This window comes from Antrostomus carolinensis, unplaced genomic scaffold (assembly GCF_000700745.2).
Source record: "Antrostomus carolinensis isolate BGI_N321 unplaced genomic scaffold, ASM70074v2 scaffold22321, whole genome shotgun sequence".
NCBI classification, from domain to species: Eukaryota; Metazoa; Chordata; class Aves; order Caprimulgiformes; family Caprimulgidae; genus Antrostomus; species Antrostomus carolinensis.
Window position 1 is genome coordinate 9,334 of NW_010296646.1, and position 10,693 is coordinate 20,026.

Here is a 10,693-nt window from a genome sequence, read left to right on the forward strand (position 1 = left end):
CCATAGAAAGCCAGATACAAACAGGGAGCCAGGGTTAAGCTCCCAAAACTCTATTTGAAGGTGAATCAGAAACAAAGAAAAAGACTGTAAATCATTGCAGCACTTACCTTTCTGGGACCTGCCTCCTGAGCGGGGTCCCACGCCCCTTGACAGCTCCGTTTGCAGTTTGTGGCTGGAGACAGGCATCGCAGAACTGGGTTGGGATTCTGCACAGCAGACAGGGAGTTGTTTCCTGGGAAGCACTTGGCGAGCATAGGCCTCGGTTGAGCAAAGGGTTTTCCAGTCACAGCCGTATACTTTGTTACCTAAATTATTTTATGGATCAAATATTGAATTAATAGGTGAACTTTTATAGTTAGGCTCTTAGGCTGCAATTTCTAAACCTATCTAAGGAATTTGGAAATTTAACTGGGACATTGGGAAACCAACTTGATTTGGGAGAAAAGATTTACTAATCAAGGTTTAAAATAGTCAGTTTCCATTGGATATTAATTTGAACAGCCAGAAGTCCCACATCAGTTTAATCTCCTTGCAGACATGTTCCCAGTACTGCATTTTGGAGCTAAAAGATTTTTGTGTTTCTTGTAGATAGCTTCAAGATGGATGTTCCCAAAGAAGTTCAGCCCACAGGAGAGTTCACATGTCAGCTGTGTGGTTTAACAGCTCCATACACGTACTATGGGCAGAAGCCCCCAAACACACGCTGTATTGTGTAAGTAGTGTCTTTCACATTACAGACTCCATTTATGCCATGAGCATTAGAAGCCTTGTGCTGTGGAACAATGTGCACTGCATGAACCCGATAACATGCCACATTACCCCTGAATATGAGGCTTGCTAATTAAAGTGACCCTCTTTTTCCAAAGGGAAGAAATGTTAAAAATTGTCAGCATTGATAGCAAAGACAAAATTCAACTTTCCTGCCCTGCTTCAATACCATGCAAAGATTTTTATTTAACCTATTTCCTAACCCCATTGGCCACCCTAGTATTTACCTATACCATAACTTTTTTACTAGAATACTGTCATCTGTCAGCCTAACATTTCTGGGAATAACCCTTTACTCACAGCTGTGTCAGCTGGGCAACATGTAAACACAGCATGAATTAAATACATATGGTAAAAACACTGTTTAAGAGCTGTTTGACAGGATGTAGAGTTTTGAACAGCAATGCTTTTTTGCATGAATTGGACAATTCTTTGGCAGGTTGTATGACATTAAAGTGTGTGGAAATTTAGTACATATTTAGATTTTAGGAGACTGAAGCCTTTTACATCTCTGCCAAGTAGGGATAGTTTGACCAGAAACTATGCAGTTACGACTGTCTGCAGACATTAAACTCCCCATAAAACAAAGCACTTAGGTTTAAACGTATGAGTAGCTCTGTTGAGGCCATCCCGGTCAACGAACCCATCAGAGAGACATGGTTAGGAACTTACTGGAACTGGAAGTCAGACATGTACTCAGCATTTCACCTCACTAAGACAACTTAGTTTCTTATATAATAGAAACAGCTGTTGATCACCACCTGCTTGGGCTGAGATCAGATCTGTTTTCCTTGGGCAGCTGTATTTTTATAATTCCAAATCCCAGGGTGCTACTGGTTTTCCCTCTTCTACTCAGCAGAGCAATGGCCCACCTTTTATCAGGTCCATTCATAAATAGTCTGAATCAAAGCTGAACACACATCTTAACTTCAGGTTATCCAAGCTCAGTTTTAACATCTCGGTTTTATTTGGATTGCTGAGATTCAAAAAGCAAAAGACTAATGCTGAAGCATAACACTTCTGTACATGCATATAAGAAATAGCTTCGCACACTACCTTTAGTGGCTTACTTTCTGGTCTACTCATGTCTTAAATACAATGCTGCAGGAAACATGCCAGACATGAAGGCATGTACTATGGCCAGGTCTCTGCACTGATGATGACTACATTAAGACTGTAAATCTTGCAAGGGGAGCTTTGCAAAAGTAATCCAGTCTTTCTACACTAGGAGACTTGCTGACAAGGTGATCTGCTATGTTAATGTGTTGGATCTTTCCTAACAGTGGAAGGCTTGAACCATACAATTTTTTTGTTCGAGTAGAGAGGAAAAGGAAAAAGGAATACACACACAGATGTGTGCAGGTATGTAGACAAGGAGAAGGCAGTATGAGTTAACAGAATAACTTTTAAATATCTATTCTCCTCCACATTACTAGAGAATCCAAGTTTGATTTAAGTCCAAGATAAGCCGGCCTTGCAGGGTGCCCTGTGCAGACAGACACCCAACTGAGTTCTGTAATAATTTTGCCTGGATCTCTCAGGAAGAATAGGGCCTTAGTCTTTCCCAAGCAGGTTGCCAAATAAATGCCCTTAATACTCTGAAGCAAACAGTACAGTCTCTGACATAAAGTAAGCGTATTTCAGGTCATTGTAATGTTCTGTTCTAGTAGCTCTTGCTTGCAAGAGGTGTGAATCTTAGCTTTACAGCAGAGACATAACTAAGAGCAGTAAAAACTTTCTATTTTACACTCACATGCACACAGCTTCGGAAGAGAACTTCTAACATAAAGCTGTGCAATTGAAATGAGAACTTTACAGGGTACTAAAGTTGGCCATGCAAAGGAGTGCCTGCCATAAAAATGGAAGATAAAAAAATACTTCAAGGTAGAGCACCGAGAAAAACCTAGTAAGACAATGTTGAGACGATCACCAATTGCCCTAATTTTGGAAGACAGATAGAAAGTGCAGTATAGGGCTGAAGGCAGCCACCATGTTGGTTTTGAAGGGGAAGGGAGCTGCAAAGCTGCTACATTGCCTCATGTAAAACACCAGGCCAAGCAAATCAAGTAGAAAGGGCTGATACCTTTTCAGCCTCCCCATTCCAATTCTCCCCTACTGTGAAATCTACCCTTAAAAGCCTGAAATTCTTCTCTTCACAGGCTTTTGGAAGAATGCTATGTAATGAAGGATCCTTTCACCCCTGACAAGGAGAAATTCCTCATCCTTGGGTCTCATTGCAGTTTGTGCAGCAGATCAGTGTGTGTTGGTACAGTAAGTAACAAGCAGAGCAAGCTTCTTCAATAATTTTTTTTTGTTCCAGTCCTGGTGACCTGTTAGAGAAAGACTAACCTATGCAAACCCAAACAGCCTATTTTTAGGGGAAACTTAATTGTATGTTCTTGTTGATTCCCCCAGATAAAGTTATTTGTATTAAATGAAAATGAACAGCAACTTTGAAGTATTCTGTTTACAGATGAGGACAGTCCAGCCTCACAAACACGAGTGCTCTTTTCTACTTTCTCAGCACAGGAAAATCCAAGGGAGAATCATTTCAAGACTTTTGAGATTCAGTAGATCGTACTATACCAACAGTAATTTTTTTTCTGTGAAGGGCATATAAATGTTCATGGATTGTTAGGTTTGCATCCACAGCACTGGGCTGCCATCCTCTTTGTAAAAGCTAATGTAGAAAAGTGAGCAGGGAAAAGGGAGCTGTGCAATGCTATGGTAGCTCCCTGAAGAAGAATGAATTTGAGTAGCAGCTGGTAGGTAACCTTAAAGCTATGAAATTTGAGTGCGGTTCAGAAAGGTGCTGTAAAATTACAGTTGTCTTAATTCCTTCTCCTCAGTGCAGAACTGGTCTCTTTGTTTGCTGTGAGTTCAAAGCAAAAATGAAGACAAGTTATTACACAATTATCAGTGTCCGGAGGCTGTACTGTGCTTCTTTGAGGCAGTACAATGAACAGAGAAAACTTAGGTTCCACTCCTTTCCCTTGGCAGGACAGTTCTGTGGTTGAATAAGATTTGGGACTCATGCAGTAGTCAGGACTTATGCATGACTCAGCCCATGAAGAGACGTCACCTGATTGCTTACACGGACAACGATGTGTATTTGTTCTACCAGACACCGTTGCCCCAATAGCAACCAGATCCCAGCCTTCTCTGTCAAAGTGGTTGTTTGCCATCCCAATGTGCTTATATGTAGAGTGCAGCTCATAGCCTGTGTGAGAGCACACCTTGGTCTGAAGTGTCATCTTTAGTAGTTTTCAAATTCAACCTTTTCAGCCTGTTCTCTAATTGTAATGGTTAAAGGTGAGCTCCAGTGACATGATCCTTACTGAAAGCAGCTAGTAGCAGGAGTTTTAAAACAAACAGGCAGACCTGTTAAAGACTTTGTGAAGATGTGGAATTTTTTTTTTTTCATTATGTTTATGTTAAGTTTATTATTCAGTTACAGTTCTGATGGGACAAAGTAATACCTCTGAACTCCTCAGAGCATGAGGTGACATAATCTGGGCGACTGAGAAAGCTCCTATGCCAATGGCAGGCAGTTTCTGTGTGAGGACTTGAGGAAATTTTCTTGAGCAAAACAAAGGGTCAAATTACACTGACAAAATTTATAGGGTTTGCCAGACACAGCCAAAAGGAAAGCGGCACGCTTGGACAAGTTTGGCTCCTATTCTGACTTGCAGGGAGTTATCACCAAGGATGGATTTGGTCCACTGTCCTAAGAACAGTGTGCAATAACCCCTTTCTTCTGATTAGGTTTGTTTCCTATTTCTGAAGTATCTTCTGTCATTTAAATGAATGAAAATCACCAAAAGGTGAGACCAGAGATTGCAACTGAGTTGTTTTTTTTTCCCCCCTCCTTTCTGGAACTACCTGAGGTCTACATGGGAGTCAGATGACGTGCCAGTGCTCTCTGGTTACGTCTTTGATAGCTGGGCTCTTGTTTCCAGAGCCAAGTAGCTCAAGGCAGTTGTGTGGAGTCAGAGCTCACATGTGAGCAAGATCTAGTGACAATGTCCTTGTCTTGGCTGGTAGTTGACTCACTCCCACACACAGCCAGAGGAAGAGGCAAGTGCAGCTAGTCAGATAGTTTGGGCTTACGAGCTTGATTCCTGCCCTGACATGTCAGGTTTATCCCTCCTTTATCCCTAAGCAGAGGATTAGCAACTCAGACACATTTTGGGCAAACTTGAGCACATTTGCCTATTTTCATTCCCAAATGAAGTATTTTGAATTTATGAAAGAATCAGCAGATATTTTCAAGTCTGGTGGTTAAATCTGTCAGAAATACAGAGTTTCAGCCTGTCAGTATCTTTCTGCACAGTGGGCATTTCTGAGTGAAGGTGGGGCTGTTTCTTTTAAAATATTTAATAATTGTTTCAGTTAATCTAAGGCATAACAATGTAAGAGGATATTAGCAGTGAGATAATATAAGCCTCTTCTAATCTTTTTTACATTCCTGCCTATTTTGGCTATTGTAGAAATATATCAATCATTCACTTGTTGTTATCTGAGTCTTCAAGATTCCCCCGATGGTATCACTGAAAGCAAAACCTTGATTGTAAATAATTGAGAATAAATTTCATACCAAACTAGCCAGGCCAGATAGTGAATCACACAAATGACTATGGTTTCAAAATGTATTTAGCAATACTGCTTAGGTAACATTGAAAGAGATCTGCAGAAATGGTAATTAGTGCTTTAAACACCCACACCACAAAGTAGGTAAACACATACTATTCCTCTTTCAAGTAGGGAAAATTAAAAGTCCAGAGAAGTAAAAACTTATCCAAGGCAGTAGAGAGCACCAGTTAGGATAATATCTCTGTGCATTGGTTTTGGTTCCTGCTTGTGTTTGACCCAAGTAGATCAACTCAGCCCTACACTGAGTGTTTCCATAATGTCATAAGAATTGAAGCTGAAGAAAATCAGGGGGCCTCTTTGGCAAAGGAGCTGGACCAGTTTGATGGAAAGTTTTCAGTGACAGGTTGCTTCAAATGAAAAGGTTGCTGTTAATTCAGAATAACCAGACTAACCTGTGGCAAAATTAAGACTTTTCTGACCTCAGATTTGGCAAAGGGATTGGATTTAATTTGCTATCTTTTGTATCTAAGGAGCCTTAGATACAGATCAGATTTTAGGCTTTTCATGAGACAACCCATGCTAGCTGAAGTGTCTTTCCTTACAATTGCTGTGCAAATGAAAGTCAAGGCTTAGCAGCTGTTCTGTATAAGGCTCATAAACTCACTTCAAACATTCTCTTAAGTCTCACACAGTTAACTTCAGTCAACCTACTGATTCAATCTTTAGCACAGTGTATTGGTAAGTATCATTATTTCCAGTCCAACTGGAAATAATTCTAATGATTATCTGTAGTGCCTTAAAACATGTCAAAACCCCACAAAAAGGAAGATAATAAAAATGCTTTTAAAAGTCCTTAGGAAAGTCGAATGCCCTTCTTCCTGTTTCCCTTTCAGAAAAGGGAAGAGGAAATGATATAATCTGACCATATTAGTCATTTACAACAGTTATTTCTTTTTTATTGCAACACTTACTAAACATAGGAAAAGAAAAGACATGACCTTTGGAGAAGAAAGGAGGAAAGGGAGCAAGTTTCATCCCTTATCATTTACCTCAGCAGAAGGTGACTAAACACTGACCTTGGACACGATTGTAGGTATTATTTGATAAACGTAATACTGCAGCTACTTTCCACTCAGCTTTCAGTCATGTGAGGTCAATCCTTTCCTTTACATAGAATTTCCTTTACAAGTGTGGTAAAGATAATCTCCCTGGATATATTACTTTCAGACACTAACCATGTGAAAAGAGAAATAAACTCTGGCAGTATGTTTTGGCAGCTCAGTTTTGCCTGAAATGGACTATTAAGTTAGAAATTGAAATAGCCCCCTCCTGCCTTGGTCATGGAAGGCGTAAAACATATTAAAGAATTATCTGATTAAACCCAGAAGCCTATCAGGATAATGGTCAAAGGGCTTGACTATACAAAATAAGTGTAATTCATAGGGCTTTAAAACAACAGCTAGGCTGAACAATGCCAGGACAGAGAACAGGACTAAGGGTATGTGGACCCAGCACCCAGGTGTGCAATGGTTCATGTTCATGATTTGCATAAGCCCCACTGGCCAAAATCAGCAAAAGCTGTCAACTCATTTCAGCTAAAAGAATTCAAATTGAGCACCTGTATATCTGTGAGGAGCTGCATCTTAACATCAGCATTCCCCATCTGCAGAACAGGGGAAGAACCTCTCCCCTCCTTTGTCATTGCCCAGTAGCAACCAGTGGTGCTGTTCATCGTGGCTGTGGAGCCACAAACCTAACCTGAAGGCAGGGGGAGCCGGGTGCCATTTTGCAATACAAACGGGAATAGCAGGGCAAACTTCAACTCTAATCTTCCATTTTTAATTGGCAGCTTAAAGTATTAAGGATACCAAGAGACAAAAAACAACAGGCTCTGGAGGTTGTGCAACTGAAATCCAGTTTCAGGGACTTTCAGAGACCAAGGCCTCACACTAGCTCTGAATATGAAGGGGCCTGGCAGTCAGTGCAGAAAAGGACAATAGATGAAGAGAAGTTGTTCCTTGGGCTTGAAAGGTGCACAGAGGCAGGCTGATTGTGATTTTGATATCATGATCTGCTGCATCTACTGCTGAAGTCCAGATAGTGACATGGGAGACAAAAGCAAGAAGAGCAACACAGAAATATCCAAGCCAAGCCCCCAGAGAAAGGCCAGTCATAAATGACCATGGCAAAAGGAAAACTTTGCTATTTAGGTAAAATGCATTGAATCCATTACTCCCAAAAAGGTGTCCTGATCCATATGAACTGATGTCTTTATTCATGCTTAAATCCCCAAGAATAATCCATCAACAACACCAGCTCCAGCTTACCCATTAAATCCTATTTGGAATTTAGTGATCAGCACACCAGGAGAACCATGGGCTTCAGTCTCACCGCAGGGCAAAGGAATAATGCATTAATAAGCTGCTCTTCCAGTTGTCCAAACTCTGTACTGCAAATAGATAAAAAAATATTACATCAGTTTTGCTTCTTCCTAGTCAATAACTAACACCTGGTTAGAGCTAACTGAGTGAAAGATAAATATTGGGTCTGTAACACGTGCTAACCAAATCAACTGAACAAAACATGCCAGGTCATAGTGTCATTCCATTTCAAGGTCAGGGGAAATACTTTCTTTGTGCACAACAGCTCTTGTACTTTGCCATCGAGAATTCAGAGAAGCGACATTCAGCTCAACTTTCGGTACAATGTATGTTCTGTTTTTAATCAGCAACTACGTTTATTCAAGGTAAAGGTAGTTAAATGGATGAAATCTCAGTTGAATTGTCTCAGATGAATTAAATTCTTTTAGCTATTCTGTTTATTGGGCAGCTCTATGATATTTATATAATATTTATAATTTTTAGTATTCACCTAGGGCAATACAAGCACATAGATTAATAGAACGAAGAGTTGTTTTTTCAGGGAGTTGTGGAAAAAGATGCAGCTAAAGTCTGTGAGAGCCTACAGCCCCTGGCCTATCTTCTTTGTGCTTGTGTTGGCCTTCAGGCCATTTTTGTGGAGATTGGCGAGGAAGAGCATTCTGAGACTTCAAGTCTCAACATGCCAGTGCAGGCATTTAGAAGATCCTCCCAGGAGGCAGAAATCTTTGTAAGCTAAATGAAGATTTAGCTTTAGAGGAAAACTTTGCTATTTAAATAAAACCCCTGGAATCCATTGCTCCCCAAAAGTTGTCCTGATCCATCCATGCTGATGCCTTTATTCATGTTTAACTCTCCACGAATAATCCATCGGCAACACCAGCTCCAGCTTACCCCTTAAATCCTGTTTGGATTTTAGTGATTGTGCCAGTAGAACCATGAATGATGCCTGAAGGACAAGACAATTGTAAGGAAATGTGTTACTGTTCTCCGTAACAGCGAGCTGATGAAGGTCACTTCTTTAAAAGGAGCAACATGACAGTTGATTTGTTAGCGATTGTTACAGACTGTATTTATTTTTCACTCAGTTCGCTCAAACCAGATGTGAGAATTATTGAATAGGAAGAAGCAAAATTGCTGGAATATTCCAACCTAGAAGAAGAATTTAATTTAGAAGAATTCTAAATATAGATATAAGTGTGGTTTAATGAGACTGGAACTTAAGCAGTTCCATTTTGTGTATCCTACTAATAATGTTATTTTCTTTACAGGAATGTAGTCTGTTCTACTCCAAAAGGTTCTGCCTTCCCTGTGTGAATGAAAACCTAAAGGCCTTTCCTTTGGAAATACAAGAAGATCTGGATAAAAAGAAGCCCCAACCAAAATCCTCCTCCTGTAAAAAAAGGGATACAAGAACGTAAATACCGAAGGACCAAGAGAGACAGTTCTTTGGCTGGGGTTTCTCCTCTCTCCTTTTGGAGACTATCATGTTGCTCCTTTTAAAGAAGTGACCTTCATCAGCTTGCTACTACAGAATACAGTAACACATTTCCTTCCAACTGGCCTTGCTTCAAACGTCATCATGCAGCGATTGCAGTGCCAGCAGCATGGCCTGAAGGTATTGAAGAGCCAGAAAGAAAGGCAGACAAGCCTGTTGTCACCACATAAAACCCAAGCAGTAAAAAACTGAACAGTGTATAGCATAGGAACCACATCCAAATTTTCACATTTGTTATTTTAATGTTGTTCTTGACACTCCTACAGTGTTATGAAAATCTGAGACAGATTTATCTCGCTTAATTCAGTATACATCCAAGAAAGTCAGTATACACCAATTACTGTTCACCTGACAGTGCTGTCCTGATAAGATTACAATAAGCAAGGAATTAAAAGCTTTATTTTTAAATCTAAAATAAAACTTATGAGAAAATGTCAGACATCTATAGAAATAGCTAGGTTCTTCAAGATTATAAACTCAATACTATCACAGCATTAAGACTGCTGAAGGTAGGTGCTCTTGTAATAAAATACCAATATAATAAAAAAAAAAAAAATTATACTTACAAGTCATGTGCACTTGCAGTCTGTTTCCACTCAGTCTTCCTCAGTCTTCCAGTTCACATCAGTCAGCAATAGGAGAGGACCCTTAATACGTCTAGTTTATGTTCTACAAGTAAATATTAGTTCCTTTTCACTTTCACATCTGTTCATCTGGAAATGGAAAAGTTCAGTTAGTAAGTTCAATTATTTTCTGAATTGGGCAATTAAACTGCAGCTAAGGACACAGCTTCAGTCAAAAAAGGGTAAAAAAATTGTTAGGGAAACAGCAGTTATTTACTGAAGCTTTTGTTGGTCATTAACAGAACCTGTTAATGCCTTGGTTAACATCTGTTTTCTCAACTCTTCTATCCGCATTGTTTGTCGTATGTCAACATCTAAACTTTATCATTTTAGTAGAATGAACCATGTGTCTGGTAAGAGAAATCAACATGATTTCAATGAGTAGGTTTTAGTTCTTCAGGACATTTGAGTGCCCTAAAATACTTTTTTTTTTCTTTTTTTTTTTTTTTTCCTCTGAACCTAGTATATTGGTGTCCTCTGTTGGGGACTGGAATTCCTTGCAGTTACTAGAGAAGCAACAACCTGTTAGTACTCTTTTCAAGCTCTAGGTACTTTAAGACACAAAATACATATACATCTTTATTTGTGGAAAAAAAGATACATGTTAGAAGTCAACATTTCTGATTCCTTTCTGCAGTAACAAGAGACTATACTTTCAAATAAATTGATATTAACCTTATTTAGAATGGGTGGTATTAAATTTCAGTTTTATGTTAGACTCCTCACTACCATGCACAGAGTTTAAAAGTTGTAGTTTGTCTGCTCTGTACAAATAACAGGCATATCATATGCTAAAAAATAAAAAGAGTTGTAACAAGAGCGAGAGATGCTAG

The 10,693-nt window shown here is 39.5% G+C and overlaps 1 protein-coding gene across 1 annotated transcript; it reads left to right on the forward strand.

Moving 5' to 3' along the window:
- Positions 1-599: 599 nt before the first annotated feature.
- CDPF1 (cysteine rich DPF motif domain containing 1) lies at positions 600-9,160 on the forward strand. The gene is made up of 3 exons (XM_010178363.1): positions 600-712; positions 2,928-3,039; positions 9,011-9,160. Exons 1-3 carry the CDS (start codon positions 600-602, stop codon positions 9,158-9,160), a joined length of 375 nt encoding a protein of 124 aa, XP_010176665.1.
- Positions 9,161-10,693: the final 1,533 nt, after the last annotated feature.

Coding starts and splice junctions, on each gene's coding strand:
- CDPF1 (XM_010178363.1), top strand. CDS start 600: ATGGATGTTCCCAAAGAAGTTCAGCCCACAGGAGAGTTCACATGTCAG. Junction 713..2,927: donor CCAAACACACGCTGTATTGT/GTAAGTAGTGTC, acceptor TTCTCTTCACAG/GCTTTTGGAAGAATGCTATG. Junction 3,040..9,010: donor GATCAGTGTGTGTTGGTACA/GTAAGTAACAAG, acceptor TTTTCTTTACAG/GAATGTAGTCTGTTCTACTC.